The sequence below is a fragment of the Pezoporus flaviventris genome, unplaced genomic scaffold (genome assembly GCF_033815535.1).
Source record: "Pezoporus flaviventris isolate CSIRO_AGI_PZ_B2104156 unplaced genomic scaffold, CSIRO_AGI_Pfla_v1 ptg000093l, whole genome shotgun sequence".
Lineage (NCBI taxonomy): Eukaryota > Metazoa > Chordata > Aves > Psittaciformes > Psittacidae > Pezoporus > Pezoporus flaviventris.
The window spans coordinates 4,831,550-4,851,323 of NW_026892641.1; the positions used below are offsets into that span (position 1 = coordinate 4,831,550).

The following is a 19,774-nucleotide window of genomic DNA, read 5'->3' on the forward strand; positions in this document are numbered from 1 at the left end:
CGCAGGTTCATGGCACAGGTGGCTCGAGCCCTGCGCGAGGACTGTGGCCTGCCCCAGCTCCAGCAGGCCTGCGCCGAGATGGTCTGGAGGACGGGGCTGCTCCTGAGGCTGCTGAGTGAGAGGCAGCGTGACCCGGAGCCCTCTGACCTCCTTGAGCAGTGTGTGCGGGAGGAGGATGCCGGCACCTCTCGTCCCCATGCCCAAGTCCAGGCGGGGGAGATGGGCAGTGAATCTGCAGAGACGGTAGGAGAGAACGGGGCACGGCTGCAGGTGTGTGCCTGGGCAGCGGGGTATGGAAGGGGCCTCCCTTCCCTCCCCGCTCCTCTCCTCCCTGATGCACTCTCCTTTTCTCCCAGGAGATGGCCAATCACACCTTTGACCGCTGGCTGCCGCCGGTGCTGGCGCTCTCGCTGTTACTGACCCTCATCACGTCCGTTGCTCTCCTGGTGCAGTGCTGTTTCAAGGTGAGCCAAGGACTCGTTTGCCAGAGCGCTGCCAGCCAAACCCTGGGGCTGGAGAGCACAGGGGCGGGGGGGGGTTGGGGTGGGGGTGTGTGTGTGTGTGCTCCCACAGTGCCCATGCTGCTCCTGAGGACATCCCGCTTGGAAACACTGTGAGTGTGCGGTGCCTGGCTCCCACCTCCAGCAGATCCCAGCTGCTGGGACAAAGGGTCTGTGTGGGGAACAAACCCAGCACCACAAAAGTGTCCATTGGGACACAGGGAGCGAGGGGAAGTTTCCCAAATTATGCACGAAGAGCACAAACTCTGCCATAAACCTTCCAGAAATGCCCCCAAACCGCCTTCAAAAGCCCCAAATGACACTCAAACCACGAGATCCCAGAGTGCAGACATCCAGGTCCTGCTCCTAAGCCTAAGGTGCCAGGACAGAAAGCTGGTGCTTGGCAATGATCCGGCAGAGGAGCAGGTGAGTAGAGGATGGGGGGGCTCCTCCGAAGAAAGGGGGGTAACAGCTGGATTTGGGGCTGATTCCCCTAAAAAGACCTTTCCGTGACGGGCTGTGCTTGTGGTGGCCCCAGAATACTCCAAACCCCTGATTCTGGGTCTGCAAAGGTTGGGGTAGGGGGGCTGGTGTGGGGGGTACCCCGCCAAAACCCAGCACAGCCGGTGGAGGGGTGCGGTGCGGCGCCGCTCGCTGCTGCCATCTGTGTGCAGAGTTCGGTACTGCAGGCGGTGGTGGTTGGAGGCGGTGCGCGGTGCGGCGCCGGGCCATCAGGGATGTTCCTGCTTAGAAGCAATTGCCAGAAGCAGATGCAAGGCGTCTACAGGCCTGAATTCCAATGCGTTGTTTATCATGCCTCACCAGAGGGGCAGGTTCCCACCCTCAGAGGGGTCCCCTCTTTCATGTTCAGGTGCTAAGTCATCCTCATGCTAAAAACTCAAGTTATTTCAGCTAAGGCCTAATGGCTTGGTCTCAATTTCCCCCCTTTTCCTTAAAATTGTGCAAATTCTTTTGCACAGTCCATAGTATGCACACCTCTTGAGCTACTGTAGGAACTTTCCACCACGTCCACAAATGAACAATTGTTAATAAAGCCGTAGTCAGCAGTAGCACAAGCACAGGGTAGACCAGTATATCAAAAAGTTCAGTTGCTGTAAGAGGTTGCCATTTTGTCCCTACCAAGAAAACTTCCCACCAGTGGTGCTCTCCAGTTTTCTTGGTGTCAGTGATGATTTGTTCGATTTCTTCTACATTATGCTTAACAGCCCATATTGCTTGGTGAGAAGTTTCGTTGGCCTTCTGCATCATCTTCTCCAGCTCTGGGTCATAGAACATTTTCTTTAGCATTTCTATTTTCAGTCCAATCTGTAGGGCAGGTATATCATGGTATAACACATCGCTATCTTGTATTAGTTGGTAAATAGTGACAGGGGTGGTGTAGGTAAAATCGCATCCAATGATTTTGGTAAAATTGCACACACAAAAGTTAGTAGCATTTGTTTCTTCGATACACCTGTCAATTGTTGCATTCTCACACGCGGTTCTTATACAAGTGTCGTGGTTTAAACCTAGCCAGACAGCTTGTTCACTCACTCCCAGTGAGTGGTGCCGGGCTGGAAGCAATTGAGGCCCCCCCCCCCCCCCCCCCCCCGGGCTCTTCTCCTTTCCGGCTCCCAGTGGGATGGGGAGGAGAATTGAAAGAATGCAACTCCCACGGGTTGAGACAAGAACAGTCCAGCAACCAATCACCACCGCTACCACCAACGACAACAATGATAAGAGAAAATAACAAGGGAAGAGAATACGATACCACCTGCTGATCACGGGCCCATCTATATGTCGCATCTCTGCCCTGATGGCCTGAAGTGTCATGGGCCCACGGGGCCAAAAATAATTCACCCTTATGTTGCCAATCTAAGTCCATCTGTGCCACTTCAATCTTAGCAGCTTTATCCACTTGTTGGCTGTTTTGGTGTTCCTCAGTGGCCTGACTCTTGGGTACATGAAGATCTATGTGGTGTACCTTCACCACCAGGTTCTGCACCCACTGTGGCAGCAATATCTTGCCACAGTGCAGCAGCCCAGATGGGTTTACCTCTGCTTTGCCAGTTGCTCTGCTTCCATTGCTGCAACCACCCCCACAGGGCATTTCCCACCACCCATGAGTCAGTATAGAGATAAAGTAGTGGCCACTTTTCTCGTTCAGCAATGTCCAGGGCCAGCTGGATGGCTTTCACCTCGGCAAACTGGCTCGATTCACCCTCTCCTTCAGCAGTTTCTGCAACTTATCGTCGAGGACTCCATACAGCTGCCTTCCATCTCCGAAGCTTTCCCACAATACGGCAGGACCCATCGGTAAACAAGGCATCCTGCCTTTCACTTTCTGACAGTTTATTATATGGAGGGGCCTGCTGCAGATTTTTGCTGGGGCTGAAGTATGTAATAACACAACGTTTATTGCAGTTTTACTTATGGGAGAAGCCTCAGTGTGTCCTTATATATGGACAAGGCTGCCTTGGAGTGCAAAGGTACAAACAGTTTTCAGGGTGAGCATCTAAAAGAGAAAAGAAACCTGTTAGAATGTACCTAGATTTCCGATGCTGTGGTGTTAGTGAGCTCCAAGTGCCCATCGGATGAGCTTCGGATATTGCAGTTGTGAAAGCTGCCTGCCCTGAAGTGTTTGCTCTTTCCTTCTGCTGGTGGTGCCGCATGTTCTGCATGAACAGTGATTTCCCAGAGCGAGGGGACTTTAAGCCATGAGGCTGTTTCTTCCTCTCAGGCTGGGTAACAGCGAGGGCGGGTGGGGCGGGCAGGCACGGCAGGAGCCCTCTCTCGGTGCTGTGGGGATGAGGGATGGAAGCCATCAGGTGAGCTGGATTCACTGGTTCCTTTCCCACCTGCAGAGCTGCCGGGAGCAGCAGGCAGGGCACAGAGGCCTCTCTCTGGCTGTCCGCATGGGCAGCAAACACTCGTGAGCGGCCACTGCAGATGAGGCAGAAACCAGGGCACCGGCAAGCAAATGGGGTGTGTGGGGAGCCAGGGTGCCGTGTCCCACCTGCCCAGCGTCCCAGCGCTGCTGGAGCCTGTGTCCCGGTGGGAAGCCTGGCTGCGGGGCTGGGACAGGCTGATGCTGGTCCCTGTCTCTGGGAGCCTGGGAGCTGATGCTCCCGTGGAGCAGTTACACAGGAGAGGAGGAGCTTTAGGAGAAATCCTGGCACTCCAACAGAGCAGCCCCCAGGAGCACCAGGAACACTGCTAGCAAGTAGCTGGATGGACCACCGCCTGTGCATAGACACCTTTTCTTCTGCCTCCTCTGCTTGGGGCTGGCTCCTTGCTTTAAACCCTTTACATTCACCCTTTAAAACATGTATGTTTTTAAGACTCCACTTCCCAACCCAGGGCTTTGGTTGTGATTCTGCCTGGCTTTTCTAGAAAGCACTGGGTTTGTTTTGTTGTGATTTTTTTTTTTTTTTGGGGGGGGGGGTGGGGGTGGCAAAAAACGAAGGGGGTGACACTGTGACTTACCCTCCTCCTGAAGTCCCCAAGTGCCTCTGAGAGCCCAAGTCACGACAAGCCCAGAAATCACCCTGTGATTTGGGAGAGGCAGCTCTGCTGGGAGTGGATGGACACCTTCAGCCCCAAACAAGGCTGGGAATTGGGAATGAACCATGGAAACTGGGTCAGAATTAGAAAATCTCTTCCTGCCATGGACTGGGAGGGAACTCCACCTAAAAGTGGAGTAGAAAAAGCTTGCAGCGCTGCAAGCAGAGAGCTCCAACCATCCTGGGCTGTGTTTCGGCATCTCTATCTGCTCCAGCTGGAATGTCTCCCTGCCTGGAGGCGTGATGGGAGATGGCTTTGTGAGAGGCTGTGACCAAGTAAGTAGTCCACGTACCATGTGTGTGCCCCTGGCATCTGGGTAAAAAAGCCTCTCTCCAGCCATGCCAACTTGCTCCATCTCCCCTGCTCATCTCTTCTCCTGCCCTCCAGGGCTGCCGGTGCCTTTGCAACAGGCTGCAGAAATCTTGGAACCCTCAAGAGTAAAGTTGCTGCTGTGGGATCCCCAGTGCTGCTTCCTGGGCTGGGTAACATCACGCAGGTCTACTCCGTGCAGTGGGAATACCTCAGTGGTGCCAGCTCCCACACCGTCCTGCAGTACTACAAGGGATCCCACAGCCCAGCCATCCACGCACCCTACGCAGGACGAGCTGTTTTCCGTCCATCCGATGGATCTCTCCTGCTGGAGGAGCGTGTCCAGGAAAGTGACAGTGGCATCTACAAAGCAACTGTCAACATGGGAGACAGGGAGAGCCTGAAAATCCTGCTGGAAGTCCTCAGTAAGTGGTGGGCATGGGAGGAAAGAAGGGGGTAATGGGTGCAAGCAGGGCAGGGGCGTTACCTGAGTGTTTATGGACTATCAGCCTGTCATGCATGGAGACATCACCAGGGAGACTCTGGGAAGAGGTTCCCAACATGTCCTAGGGGAGCAGATTTGGTGATGCTGCCCAAGGAGACCTTCCAGGCTGTGACAGAGGGCTGGGCTCTATCCTGGAAACACAGTTCCCTCCCTTGCTTTCTATTCTCAGTGCAGGGAGGGAGGGACTGGGGGAGTGCTGTGTGCCAGTGCCCTCTGCAGATGGTACCTCCTCACGTGTTGAGGGCAGGCAGAGCTAAGCCCATGGAGCCTCCTTATGGAGAAGTCAGGACAAAGTTCTCAGCCTCAGGCCACGCTGCCTGACGGTCTTTTTGCAATCTGCCGGTACCAGATGCTGCCTCAGAGATAAGAGCAGACTTGAAATAACACAGAAGTTCCTCCTCGATATCACTCCCAGCAATTCCCTTCATTTACTTTGGCATTATCCCTTCACTGCTGTCATAATGCTGCTGCCATAATGCTACCACAGCCCTTCACCTGGGAAGAAACCTCCCTGAACATCACAGTTGCAGGTGATGGCTGCTGCAGTTTCACCTCCCATCCCTCTTCCTTCTCTCCACCCTTCCTTGGAGATCCCTGGGTGGTTTCATCCCATGCCTCTGCCTCCATCCCCCAAGGTTCAGCTGCCCTCTCGGGAGGTTGTGCCCCACGTGCTGTTGACAGGAACATCATCCCCATAGTAGGATGATCAGCAGCAATTCCCAGTCTCTGATCCCACCAAGGCACAATCCTCGGCAGGATGGATGGCAGGAGATTGGCAGACCCCTCTTGGAGGAGGTCCCAGGTTGATGGCCCTTGGCCAAGGCGATGGTGAGCAGAACATGTTGGGGGGGGTTGGAGGGTGGCCAAGAAAGCCTATGGGCAGCACTTGTCCCAGGTTGGACATTCCATGGACCACAGCCTGCAGCACAAAGCGCAGATGCGACACCAGGTGGCAAATGAATTGAATGTGTCCTGGTGACAGAGAAGCCCCATGGACCACCAGAGCCACCCTTGCTGGGCCCAGCGGTGGTCTCACTCCCAGCTCCTCGGGTTTGTGTTTTCCAGGTCTCTCCCCTCCCTTGCAGGATGTGCTGAGGATCGCCGTGGTTGCTGTGGTCTTTGCTGCTGTCTCAGCATGGGGACTGATCATTCCCATCTGACAGTCTGAAAAGCTCTGGACAAGTGAGTCCAGTCAGGGCAACTGAACTCTCATGTGGTTTGTGTTGGAAGGGATCTTAAAGCTCATCCAGTTCCAATCCTCTGCCATGGGCAGGGACACCTTCCACGAGAGCAGCTTGCTCCAAGCCCCTGTGTCCAACCTGGCCTTAAACACTGCCAGGGATGGGGCAGCCACAGCTTCTCGGGGCACCCTGTGCCAGTGCCTCAGCGCCCTCACAGTGAAGAAGCCCTTCACCCCAGCCCTTTGGATTTCAGCCCTGCTGTGGGTGCCTTTGGGCTTAGCCAGCTTTCTGAGGGAATGCCCGTGGGGCATCACAACATCATGGACCTCAGGCAACTTCTCTTTGTCCAAGCCAAAACCATCCTGAGATACAGTGGAAACAGTATCACACCCACAGCTATTTGTAGGGTCTTCTTATGTCGTTGGGCTATGCAGGGTTTGGCACAGAGGGAGGCCACTGCAGCCCTCTCCTCTGCCATGCGTGTGGGGCACCAGAGCCCCTGGCTCCAGAGATGCTCCACACTTTGCTCCTCCTCTCCCTTGCATCTCCTTTGAAATGTCCCAGTGCAGCAGCAAGGATGCTCTTTCCATCCGTTAGAGGTCGGTCTGGGTGTTTCTCACCTGGCTAAGTCAACTCCATCTTCCAGGTTTAATAGGTTCTCAGCTTCAGTGGAGTTCAGCCTCTGGGATGCCTGCACTAAATGGCAATGAAATGAATTCATTTCTGCCTCTTCTGTCCTGGGTTCAGCAGTAGCAGCCATTTTTCTCCTTCTTAGTAGCTGGCGCAGTGCTGTGGTTTTGACTCTCAGCCTGGGAACGGCGGTGATAACACCCATGTTTTTAGTTGTTGCTCAGTAATGTTTACCCTGACCAAGGACTTCCTGAGGCTCATGCTCTGCCAGGGAGGAGGGGAAGCCGGGAGGAAGCAGAGACAGGACACCTGAACCAAACTGTCTAAAGAGGTATTCCATACCACAGCACGTCGTGCCCAGTGTATAAACTGGGGGCAGTCACCCGGAAGGGCGAGATCACTGCTCAGGTCAGGGTAGACACAGCAGTGAAGCAGCTGTTTATTAATGTCATTGCAAAAACGGGTCTCCTGGCAAGCAGGCATACACACAGCAAAAGCAGAACAATGATTTGTATTTCCTATGCTGTCCGCAAGTTCCCTCCCTTGTTTCCCCATTGGCTGGGGACTCCAAGGTTTACAGCCTATTCGACACGTATCAGCTACATGCCAATTGTCCCACCTCTCCCCTTACTCGATCTCTTACATCTCCCCTTACTCAGTTTTGTATGCCACTTCCTCTCATTTGTTTATCTCTTTTTATGGATCGATTTCAGAACTCTCTGGCAGACACGTGGTACCTCGACTTACGTTTAACCAACCTGCACCGGCTTAGTCACAGGTAGTACAAAGAGTATTCTTTTTAACCACAGAGTGTATCTTTCGTCCAGAGATGATACTGTCTTTAACCACAGAGTGTGTCTTTCTAAGTTACGGTACCTCAAACCCTTTGTTTTGTTCCTTGAGTAACAGCCCCAGCCCCAGTACGGAAAAATCTTAATATTGGAAAGCCTTAATCTTGCAAAGCCCCATCCCCAATTATGCAAAACCAACACTGTTTCTCTTACACTCCCTCTTATTCCTCTGTATGTGACTAAAATGTGGTGGTGTTTGAAAGGAGACTCTTTCTCCTGGGTGTTTCTCATTAAGCAGCAATCTCCCCTCAGTCAGGTTAAAGCCATTCCCCCTTGTCCTGTCCCTACACTGCCTTGTAAAAAGCCCCTCTCCAGGTTTCTCAGGCTCTCTCAGCCTGTCTCCAGAACCCTCACAGCATCTCCGTGGCCTCCTCTGGCCTCACTCCAGCAGCTCCACGTCCCTCTTGTGGTGTTGCCCCAGAGCTGGATCAGGACTGCAGGGGAGGGGTGTCTCCCCAGAGTGCAGCAGAGGGGAAAAATCCCCTCCCTCGACCTGCTGCTCACGCTCTGGGGATGCAGCCCAGCACAGGGGGCTTCTGGGCTGCAAGCAGATAACGATCTGTTTGAAAAGGATGGCTGGTTGTATCTGTTGAAGTCAACTGCAGTGGTGCCTGCAACAGAAAGACCGAAACTGGGAGAAGGTGCTGCCTCTCTAAAAGCTGGACTTTACATGGTGCTGAGCCCCTCTGCTCCCTGTGGACGTGGGGCAGACTAGTTCTGTGCACAAGGCTACCTGAAAACTGTCAAATCCTGGGCAGGAAACAGCAACGACACTTGGAAAGAGATAGAAAGAAGACAGAGGAGGGGAAGAACTGCCTTCTATCTTTTTTCATACCCTGCTGAGCTGAACACAGCGTCACCTCTGCAACATCAGCCTGCAGAATCTTTATTATTACAGAAAATACAGGTTTGCATCAAAGCAGTCCTAAAACACACTACCAGAAATACTTGGCACAGGGAATTCAACACACAGACCTTACACGTCCATGGAGACTGCCATCCCCAAATGCTACTGTATCTCTTCCTCCCTCTGGGCCCTGTACTCCTTCATGCTCCTCTGCAAGCAAGAGCAAAGAACAAACGTTAACAGCGTATACCTGAGCAGCTCGTACACCCCATGCCGCCACTCTGATCTGTGCTGTGACTCCTCTGCCCAGTGCAGAGGATCCTGAGCAGCTCTGGCAGAGCTCCAGGTACCTTCAGAAGTGACTGAGCTTTACATTCACTCCAAGGAACAGGAAGCCAGGCCATGCTGCAGGTCAGGCAGAGAAAGTCTGAGATAACTCTAGGTTCTTTATGCCTACAACACAGCTGTCAGCCCTTTCCTCTCACCTCTGAGACCAAGAGACAGAAAAGCCCCCTGAACTCTTCAGGAATAGTCTCACCTCAAAGGTGTTGAGTACATGTTAGCAAACACCCATCAGGTCATTCATTCCTTTCTGGCATGGCTCAACAGCAGGAAGGGCCCCTTTGGGAAAGAAGATGGGCCAGTGGTTTCCAAAGGGGTTGGTGGCCCTCTCCCTCACTGCTCTGGGCAGTGTGGTTGTTCCTCCATGACGGGAACAGGCTCTTACACCAGGCACATGCCACACACTTCCCTCCTACCAGCCCGCCGTCAGCACCCTGAGAGCTGAGCTCAGGCCAGGCTACGGTGCAGGAAGGGCAGAGCCAAACCCTGCAGGAGCCCCACAGGGAAGGGGTTCCCTTGGCAAGAACAGCCTCAGCACTACTCATTTTTAGGAAATTAAAGAGCCAGCAAGCACAAACTCAGATACTCAGGGGAGCAGCCCCATAAGGAAGGAATGAAATAACACTGTCCTCCTGCGGCAGCAGACAAAGCTGTGGAGCCTAGATGGAGGGCAGTAGACTGAGCTGAATGGGCTGGTGTGCTGGGAGGAGTGAGTGATGGCCTGAGGCTCAGAGTTGCCAGTGCTGCCTGTTAACAGAGAACACAGACCCCTCTGGGAGGCAAGTCAAGAGACAGCACAAACTTTTCAAGAGAGCTTTGGTTCACAGCCTGATGAGCAAAGCTGCCAGATAAGCAAGAAGAAGCAGAAGCAAATTCTCACCGCAGCTATGTATGTCAGCACCCTTTGGGTTGGCTTTCCAAATCTTCTGCTGATTTAGGGGCAGGTGAAGCACCCATCACCCCTGACCGGACTTAGCAGATCCACCTTACCCCGGCACTGCAGTACCGTGCCTGCAGAGAAGAGGGAGAAGAGTGGTTTTCTTTATTGAAATGACTCATGGTGGAAACCTGACGTGAACAGAGGGGATTCCACAAAGGAAGGGCCCTGAACGTCAAAGCAATGCACACCCCATACCTCTGGTCTGGATCCGGAAGCTGATCTTGCTTTCAGAGGGGTGTGTGATACAGTAGCCACAGAACTCCGCATCAGGGCTGCAGGAAGGGCGAGAGGAGAAGAGAGCAGTAAAACCCAGGCCAATCCACAGCAAATCTCAGGGAAGTCAGAGGCTTGGGCCACCCCAGACCTGCTGGGGCTCAGGACGTTTCTAATATGACTGAGGGTCTTATGGGAGGGATGTGCTCAAAGGACACTCCCCCTGTAACCTTATTCACACCCTTCCATCTATCTCTGAGCTGCAGCTGGAACTTGGCAGGGGAAAGACCTGGCTGGCACCCTGGTCAAACAGGGGATCCTGGCTGCGTGGAAACCTCCCTCCACACAGACCTGTTGCAATTCTGCTGGGCAAAGGAGGCAGATGCGTCTAGGGCACCACAAGATGTTTGCAGACTGCATGACATCTGCCTTCACAAGCCGAGGTGGTTGGTAGAACATTTGCGCACACAGCAGAAAGCACAGCCCCTCACAAGAAGGCTGCTCTTTTTCTTGTCATGGTGAGACATCAGAGGAATTCACACAGCATTTGCAATGCGACTGTCATTTGAGATGGTGCATTGAACTTCCTGCTGGAATTCTTCTGAGCCTTCCCAGTGAGTCTTCACAAACCCCCAGTGCCTCCCAGCTGGATAAAACCAGTGAAGGCATTTGTATATTTTAATGGGGGCAGCAGGATTACTAATTTCCAGCACCAATTCCTGCATCTTGATGGAAGCATTAAAGGGGATCAATTTGCTTAATACTGGCTGTTCCTACCCTCTTTTCTGACAGCACTTGCCCCAGAAGGCGACATAGGTACTGCCTGACCACCTGTACTTACAGAGTTGCACATCATTTTACCCAGAGCCACGTAAGACATTCAGAAATCTGTCACATGTCTGCCATTCCATTTCCTCTCTACTAACCATCAGAGCAGCGAGGGCTGGCTGTTCCTTACGGGACGGGGAGCTGGGAGCATGAACAAAGGTGCAAAGGTGGTAGCCAGGGCCAGCCAAGGGTCCAGGTCACCAGGCAGGTTTGTGGGGGTGAAATAGGTGCGAGGCCGGGCCAGGAAGACAACCTGCAGGTCGGGTGAGGGTAAAGAGGGTCAGACAAAACCTATGAGCACCAAGCAGATGTACAATGTACAACATTGAGGAGAGGCTGATGTTGGGTCAGGAAGTCAGCCCATGGGTCAGCATCCAACAGCTGAGCTGAAGACCCATATAGATACAACACAGCCCAGGAGGGACTGAAAGCTTAAATGGGGTTCCTGAGCCTGTGGGCAGGGTGTGTGTGGAGGCCCCAGGTGAGGCTGTTCATACTCATCAAGGCCTATTAGCGCTCTCAGGGCTAACAGCACAAGGAGAAAGTGAATCCTGTTAAGGGAGGGGGTAGGTAAGGAGCCTCTGGCATGAGCTCTGATATAAATTCTCCAACAAGCATGCACAGAGGTAGTTTTGCCTTGTTCCAGCAGCAACTGAGATGCAACTTAGTGAAGAAGGGCAGAACAGGAGACAGAGGAACCTCCAGTGGTACCAGGGGCTGTAGTGACTCCACTTACCTCACAACCATGTAGTGGAGGGCATTGCCAAGCGTGTGGTCCCCATCGGGAAAAACAGACGTGACTCAGTTTCCATTTGTCCCATCCGCCCGAACCTGCCGTGAATGGGGAGAGAAGAGATGCTGTAAGGTTCTCTGCATACCAGCCCCAGGGTGAAAAATCAACAGCTGTGCTCAGCTTCAGCACAGGACTTGTAGCTCTGGCTGGCTCATCGCTGTGGCTCGTGGCTCATGTCTCAAGTGCTGGAGTGTGACCAAGAGCAACTTCACAGAGGAGGGAGGGAAGGTGGCAAAATTATCGAGCTTAGAGAAACATCCCCCTGGTTATCAAAGTGCCTGTGCACCCTTGCTCCTCACAGGAGAGAAGAGGAGCCCAAAGAAAGCTGCCAGCTTCAGGATCCATGGTGGAAAGAAGCTGGGAGTGACTGTTGAGGATGGTGTGATACCAGGTCCTGCCACCAGCACAGGGCTAGACAGGAAGTCAAGAACTCCCCAGGGAGGCTGTCAGCAGGGAAAGCTTATCCCACTTCAACTATAAGCCCTCCCAGTTCTCGCCTGGTTACGCTGCCCTATCGGCCAACGAGTCCCTGGACTCACCCGATCCACCTTCAGGATCGCTAGCAGCCGCTCTATCGGTCGACGAGTCCCCAACCTGCTTGCAAGCCCCATCTGCCAAGGGGAACTACGCTGCGCGCCAGATGTCTCTGCGTGCCTTACCAGCAGCCCCAGGCCAAGCGTACGACTTATAGGCCCTCTAAATTACAAACCTAAATCCCACGCATACCGTTTCTCCGCAGCCGGCACAGGTTGTTGTCTGCCCCCGCAGTGAGCGGATGAAAAGCGGAGCTCCTCCAGGCAAGCTGCCTGGGGTGCCTAGGATGTCTCCCCTAAGCTGATCCTTCAGCTGAACAGATGTCTCCTGCCTGGCTCACCAAAGTGATAATGGGATAGACTCCACAACTCGTTAAACTTGTAAAGTAGGTATGCTTTATTCAGCGCTGAGACGCATGGGGGATCGTTCCTCCAAAGGCATGCCCGCTGCAACCTCGTTTCTCCCCTTATTTATTCTCTAAAATTATACGTACGTATTAGGTTACACAACATGCCTATACATATTCATGTCCTATCCCTGCTTCGTATTATAATGAGCTAAAAGGTCCTTTGCGGCTGCGCAGTAACTCCCGGTGGTCGTGGGTGAGGGTCTCAAGATGAAGTCAATGACTCTTCCTCTGCTTAAACTTTCTACCTCTAATAGTTGCTCATGCTCCCTGGTGACTTGGTCATTGTCCAAACCACAAAGCTGGCTCTAGCCGGTTTCAGGACCCAGAAAGCAGGAGCCAGGTTACTGTTCCTTCCTCTTACCAGTAGCCGTGTCCTCCCATCCTGTTCTAGCACAGCATAATGAGCATGAAAAATGTTTGTGGAGTATGGGCAAGCATTAACATCGTTAAGCAAGCGGCTTAACACTACCCCTTCCTGTACATTGGTTAAATCTTTTTGCATTACTGCTCCCAGGCTGAAAGTCAAAAACACAGCGCTGCACCAGCTACTAAGGAGAAAAAGTGACTGCTACTGCTGAACCCAGGACAGTGTTCAGCTCCTAAGTCTGAGGCCCAGAGTCTCAGCCCCACAGTCTCAGCCCCACAGTCCCAGCCCAAGAGTCTTAGCCCGAGTCTCAGACCTACAGTCGTAGCCCGAGTCTCAGTGCCAGAGTCCTCATTTGTGAGTCTCAGCCAGAGTATGTTCCAAAATCTGACCACCACAGTCTCAGCCCTGTGAGGACGGAGGCACGGACCCAGAGGTAGAGTGCAAGCTGGATCGTTTATTGCAAAGCTTACACAATATTTATATGCTTCCAAGCAATTAGCAGAGCACATCTGTGTTTGCCTTGCGGTTACATCAGGTGAAAGTGATACGTGGATTGACTCCAACTCCTTAGAGTTGTAAAGTAGGTATGCTTTATTCAGCTGAGGTGCATGGGGGTTGCTCCTCCAAAAGCATGCGCACTCCCCTCTTTCCAGTTCTGACATCCTCGTTCCTTGCCAGTTCCAACAACTTCCAAGTACCAGTCAGGGACGGCTCGCTCTTAATTGCCTGCTGTAGTTCCTCCTTCCCATGGTCTCTGACAGTTTTGATACATTCCGACCCCCACACAGCCCCACAGTCTTAGCCCCACAGTCTCAGCCACAGAGTCTCATCCCCACAGTCTCAGCCCCAGAGACCCAGCCCCACGGTCTCAGCAACAGTCTCAGCCACAGGGTCTGAGGCTGAGAGTCTCAGCTCCAAAACCTGAGCACCAGAGTCTCAGCTACAGTCTCAGCCACAGAGTCTATATTACAGTCTCTGTCACAGAGTCTGACATTCAAAGTCTGAGACCCAGAGTCAGAGCCACAGAGTCTCAGCCCCAGTCTGAGCCCCAAAGTCTGAACCCCAGAGTGTTAGCCATAGACTTTCAGCAGCAGTCTCAGCCGCAGAGTCTGAGTCTGAGAGTATCAGCTCCAAAGCCTGAGGCCCAGAGTCTCAGCCACCGTTTCAGCCACAGAGTCTCAGCCTCTGAGTCTTAGCCCCTGAGTCTGGCCCAAGTGGTGCAGCAGGAGCAAGGACACAGACAGGGACGAGGATGAGGTACGGGCAGGAGCAGGCAACAGCTCCGCCTCTCTGCCTGCTCCCTGCCCCATGCCTGCTTCCCACCGCTCCTATCCCTGCCCCGCGGGGAGGTGGCCCTGGCTCAGTCCACTGCTGGTGAGGTGTCAGGCTTGTACAAGGTGGTCGTAAGTGCGAAGGAGGCGATGAAGGCCCCGCCTTCAGTTCATGCAGTTCCAACCCCCTCCCCAACGGCTGTTATGTCATTGCTGTTACGTCCCTGCTGTCATTTCAGTGATGCCAGATCCGAGTCAAGCTTTTCCAGTGAGGACACATCGTTCTGGGACGAGCCGATTTCCCTTGCCTTCAGAGAGCACCCAGCACACACGTGTGGCAGACGCGCACAGACTGCACAAACACGTACTGAACGCACACGTGCTGCACGCGTAGATGTGCTGGTCTGTAACACGCCCCAGGTGGGGCAGAGCGACCAGCTCCAACGGCAGGGGATTGTCCCATGTCACAGTGGGGACGCACGCTCGCAGGCCCGGCCGATGAAACTCCTGCGGCGAGGCCCCATTGTGAGGTGTGAGGTGTCCCGGGCTGTATCTGCCCAGCAGGGCCAGCACAGCGCCAGATCCGCTGCTGGTCGCAGACGAGAGCTCCTGGTTTGGATCCCCAGCCTTGAGCCTCGTGTGGTACCAAAGGCGCTCAGGCCCTGTGTCGCTATGGCACCGCTGCTGCTGGTGCTGCTGCTGCTGGGCCTGGCCCCCGGCCTGGCCCGGCCCCTGGGGCCCTGCCCGGGGCCCTGCCGCTGCCGCGGGCGCCGCCTGGACTGCAGCAGCGCTGCCCTGGCCCGCGTGCCCCTGGCCACCCCCCAACGGCCCTTCTCCGTGCTGTGAGTGCCCTGCAGCTCCGGGCGCTGCCCCGGACACCCCGAGAGCGGCTCCAGGGACACGCTGCCTGTGGAGGGCTGATGGGCAGCGCCGAGGGGGCAGCTCCAGGCCGGCCTCACGGCCACCCCGCAGCCCTGGGGCAGGGGAAGGGTTTGTGCTGGGGGTGACGCTGCCAATGGCTTCTCCGCAGGGATTTCACTGGGAACGCGCTCGCCCTCATTCGCCCTCAGCCGTGGAAGGGATACCTGTGGGCTGAGAAGCTGTGAGTATCCACCAGTATCGGACATGGCACAGGGGTTCCGGGATCCCCATCCCTCCGCCGGGCTGCCGAGCCGAGGCTGTGCCGAGCACCGCACCAGTGCTTGCCACGTGCAGCCAAGGCCGAGCTGCTCAGCAAGGAGCTGTGTGAGTCCCCAGAGCTGTTCCGTGGCGAGCAGGGCCCTGGGCTGTGTACCTCCTGCCAACCGGGGCCATCCCTGGGCCTGTGGAACCCGTGCTCGGGCTGCAGTCAGGGTCAGCAGGCTGGGAGCAAGCCCCTGCTCCTGCCATGAGCGTGATGAGTCGTGGCGGGACCCGGAGAGATGCCGCAGTGACACTGCTGCAGGGTTGCTCCCCTAACAGCTCCATTGCACCCGAGAGCCGCGGGTGCCACCGTTCGTGTTCGTCTGTCTCTTGCAGAGTCCTCCAGCACAACAACCTGCTGGCCGTGAAGAGGCGCTCGCTGGGGGGACTGCTCCTGCTGAGGCACCTGTAAGTACCCCCCTGTCCATGGTGGTGGGCACGGCCTCCCCCCTGCCCTGGCCCTGCTGCTCTACAGTCCGCCCCAGGAAGGGCTTTATTCCTGCGGGTATCCCGGCTGCAGCCAGAGCAGAGCAGGTTCTTGGTGCAGGGGCGGGCTCCGCAGGGACGCGCTGCACTCCCATTGCCCCACGGCCGAGCAGGAGCAGGTGGCTGCTGCCCTTTCCCTGCACAGACCTGCACGAGGCCGCCTCCTCCAGGGCAAACCTTGTGCATTCGTCTCCTCTCAGCTCGGATGCCCCAGAGCTGCCTTGGAGTGAGCTCATGGTGCAGCTTCATCGCCTGTGGAGAGGAGCAGGCACTTTCCATTCACCCTCACGATGGGGTGGGGACTCTGGCTGAGCAGGCCATGAAACGCTCCCCACAAAGGTTCTTCTCTCCTTGTTTGCTGCAGAACAAGCCCCCCAGGCAGCGAGTTCAGGCTGGGACAAGGAACCTTTTGGTTTCTAGAGCCAGGCCAGAGGACTCCTGCGCACATCAGAGCAGGGCTGCGCAGGGAGGTGACGTTTAGCAGCTAAGGGCAATAGCCCCATGTTGGTCACACAGGGCGTTACAGCCTGTCCCTGAGGCCTCACTCAAGAGGTGCTCTTGGGGCGTGCATAAAGGACCTGCTCTGTTACCAGAGGAAAATCAGCCCTGAAATACCCCTGGTGGGATCAGAGCTGGGAGAACCTCTCTGAGCTGCAGCCACCCCCGTCAGGAGCGTGACCTCCGGTTACACACCACTGCAAGCCAGTGCAGGAGAGAAACCCCACGTGAAATGAGAGCGATGGCACGTCTGTGCCGCCAATGTCAAAGCACCTGAGAGGAACCGGGACAGGGCAAATGTCACCAGCGTTTTGTGTTCTCCTGTTAACAGGGATTTATCTTACAACAAAATCCAGTTGATCGAGGCGTGTGCTTTTGAGAACCTTCCTTTCCTGGAGACCATGTGAGTTATGGGAGTTCCTTCCTGGTGTGGTTGGTGAAGCCTGGTTGCATTTAGAACCTTCTGGTGCTGGAAAAAGCTCCAGTTATTTTTAGAAGAAGGCCTCCGGTTTCTCCTGCTGAAGGAGCAGCCGAGCTCAGGAGCTCAGGGAGTGGCTGGTGGCCATGCCAGGATGGGGCCATGGCTTCTGCAAACACAGCAGGAATAGAAGCTGTGTCTTGAGTCTTGCTGTGTCCTGGAGCAGGCAGAGATGCAGCACGCATGCACTTCATCTCCTCTCCTGGACAGGTTAACAAACAGCAGGAGAGAAAATGGCAGTTTCCCCCCAGTTCCACCTTGGATGGGGCTGTTTCCTACAAATCAGTGCTGCTTCTCTCCAGCTTCCTGTGGCTCAGACCCAATTCATTTCTGCGGTCTCCTGTTTCCCCAGAAGCCTGGAGGGAAATCTCATCACTCAGATCCGGAGCGACACCTTCCGGGCATGGCACGGGATGCAGTTCCTCCAGACGCTGTGAGTGTTCCAAGGTCTAAGGGTAGCTCAGAGCAGTGGCACTTGTCACTGTGTTCTGCTTACCTCTTACCCCCAGTAGGCAGCAGCATCAATGCTGAATGACAACTCTGTCAGGCCACGCCTTTGCCTGGCTGGGTGCAGGACCAGAGACAACGCTCAGGGACAGTGGGAATGTGAGAAATAGGGAAAGTCCTGTTGGAGGGAAGCCACCAGAAAGTGTGAGCTGAGGAGGAAAGAAAGAGATGTTGTGTTTTCCAGAAGCAGCACTTCTGGGCTTTCGCTCTCTGGGCTGGAGATAGTCAGGACCTGATGTATGTTGTGAATCTGCCCATCAGCATCTACCCCAGCTTGTAACCTTCAGCTCAGGCTCGGAACCTTCACCCCAGGCCCTTCCTCACACACGCAGCACTGAGCCCCTGCCACCGCTCTCATCCTGCACCCCCCGCTCACATGGGGTGTTGGTTCATTTCAGGGTCCTGCGCCATAACCCCCTGTCTGTTATCGAGGACACGTGGTTCTTCAAGCTGCCTTCAGTCACTCACCTGTAAGTACGGACTCCTTGTTAACGGCTTACCGTGGATCTTTCTTTGTGTCTCTGGGTGCCCCATGGCCAGGAAAGCAGAGATCCAGCAGCAAATCCCACCCTTCTCCCACCCTTCTCCTGCTGGAGGCAGCGGCAGAGCCAGGCAAAGGCTGAGCAGTCCTGGTGTGTCCCGTCTGCAAAGCCAGCACGGTGCTGGGACACGGACTCGAACTTGTCTGCATCCATCTCCCATGGGATCTGCAGGATCCCTTCTGGTTCAGACCCATGGGTGGGAGCAGGGCACAGCAGGAAAGAGAGACGGTTTTCCGTCTTTTCTCCTGGATTAGGTAGCAGCAGATCCCCCCCTGCGGCCGGCACAGCAAGCCGCAGGGACTGGGCTTGTTCCCGGAGCAGAGGCTGGTGCCGCCACCTCAAATGTAATGTGTTTCTTGAAACCCTTGCAGGGACCTGGGTGCCACACGAGTGACTCGGCAGACGCTGCTCATGCTGCTCCTGAGAACATCCCGCTTGGAAACACTGTGAGTGTGCGGTGGCTGGCTCCCACCTCCAGCAGATCCCAGCTGCTGGGACAGAGGGTCTGTGTGGGGAACAAACCCAGCAGCACAAAAGTGTCCATTGGGACACAGGGAGCGAGGGGAAGTTTCTCAGAGCTGCAGCAGACACTGAAGCAGACCCTGAGGCGTTTCTGTGCGCCACCTGGGTTGGAGTCGCTGCCCTGGGTCGCGATGCTGAGTGTTTGTGCACAACCTCTGTTCTTTAGCAAGCTGTCCATCGACACGGCCTGCTGCCTCTGCCAGCACAAGCACAGCACTGTGACCCCGTGCAGGACCCTCAGCTTCGACTGCATGAGCGTGTGCAACAGCACTGTTCCCCGCTGCGGTAACTGGCCCACAGCCCTGCCCATGTCCCCCAGCTATAGTGAACCTTCTGAGCCTTTGTCTGGCAGAAAGCTCTTTGTCACTGAAGTGCTCTTGGTGTGTTACAGCTCCCCTGGCAGAGACACCAGGGCTCCTAATGGGACCGGTGCCCCCCAAGAAAGGGAACAGCAGGTCCGTGTTGAATCTCCAGCCTAAGGAGCCTTCACTCAGGGAGCAGAGAACCGTCACGCTCACAGTTGCCCGGAGCCTGAGCAGCCCCGATGCATCAGCACCTTCCCCTCAGCAGCTCTCGAGGCAGGAGGGCAACATCGCCAAGGAGCTGACGCTGATGCTGCGGAGCATTCAGCACAGGGGCTGGAGCGGCTCTATCGACACCAGGAGGCTCTATTTCCTAGCAGAGGGGCTCGTGGCACAGCTAAAGAACAAGCTGCACAAGGCCATGAGCATCCTGACTGTGAAAAGCCCCAGCACAGCCCGGCCAGCGCAGAGGGACAAGGGGCACGAGGTGGCAGTAGGGGAGGGAGGAAGAGCCATACACTGGCAGAAACAGGAGCCGGGCTTAGGCTTGACCCGCGCAGAGTCCATCTTACGGGAAGCAGTGCGGAGCATGAACCTCAGCGACGTCCTCCCAGTCTCTAGTCACCAGAGAACACCCAGCCCTCCTGCAGCACAGCCCCCTGCACAATACCCAACAGAGGACCCAAATCTCGACCGGTCTGGCGAGAGTCAGGATCATTCCGACGCCATGGGGCAGACCAACACGCCTGATAGGATGGAGAATGAGGATAGTGCAGAAGATGAGGAGGAAGCACCATCCCCAACACAGGACTCTGCTGGGACAGATGAGGAGCAGAAGCAGCAGGACAGCGATGGGACAGTGGGCAGCGAGGGTGCAGAAGAAGAGCCCGCAGCAGCAGAGGGTAGAGCAGAGCAGAGACTGAGCACTATCCAGCATTTCTTCTATGCTCTGCTGGCTAAAAACGGCCCCCCTGCTGCCAGCAGCACACCAGAGGACACGGCTGCAGCAGAGCATTCCTCTCTAGGCGGGAGACCACCCACTGCCCCTGCAAGCACCACCACACAGCAGCCCAAGGAGCATCACAAGGAGCAGGAACCCCCGAGCCCAACGGCACAGGGCAGCTCCAGCGCCCCGGGTGGCGCGGCCACGCGAGGACCCCCCTTTGACACCCT

General features: G+C 55.4%; 3 protein-coding genes and 1 long non-coding RNA gene across 4 annotated transcripts in view; 3 read left to right on the forward strand and 1 right to left on the reverse strand.

The window, feature by feature from the left end:
* LOC133280930 (S-adenosyl-L-methionine-dependent tRNA 4-demethylwyosine synthase TYW1-like) overlaps window positions 1-19,774 on the forward strand; it is a 331,505-nt gene that overhangs the window by 112,271 nt on the left and 199,460 nt on the right. The gene's annotated exons all lie outside the window — the stretch shown is intronic.
* On the reverse strand, window positions 8,423-10,061 carry LOC133281021 (uncharacterized). The gene is made up of 3 exons (XR_009747343.1): window positions 9,865-10,061; window positions 8,926-9,008; window positions 8,423-8,597 (listed from the first exon to the last, which is right to left on the reverse strand). It is a non-coding gene; the product is annotated as an uncharacterized LOC133281021 (long non-coding RNA).
* Window positions 14,584-15,398, forward strand: LOC133281049 (platelet glycoprotein Ib beta chain-like). Its single transcript, XM_061476188.1, has 2 exons — window positions 14,584-14,926; window positions 15,115-15,398. The coding sequence occupies exons 1-2, from the start codon at window positions 14,757-14,759 to the stop codon at window positions 15,188-15,190; spliced, it is 246 nt and encodes an 81-aa protein (XP_061332172.1). The 5' UTR covers window positions 14,584-14,756; the 3' UTR covers window positions 15,191-15,398.
* Window positions 15,481-18,783, forward strand: LOC133280977 (leucine-rich repeat-containing protein 37B-like). Its single transcript, XM_061476064.1, has 6 exons — window positions 15,481-15,674; window positions 16,582-16,653; window positions 17,081-17,161; window positions 17,634-17,705; window positions 18,149-18,223; window positions 18,466-18,783. Exons 1-6 carry the CDS (start codon window positions 15,481-15,483, stop codon window positions 18,776-18,778), a joined length of 807 nt encoding a protein of 268 aa, XP_061332048.1. The 3' UTR covers window positions 18,779-18,783.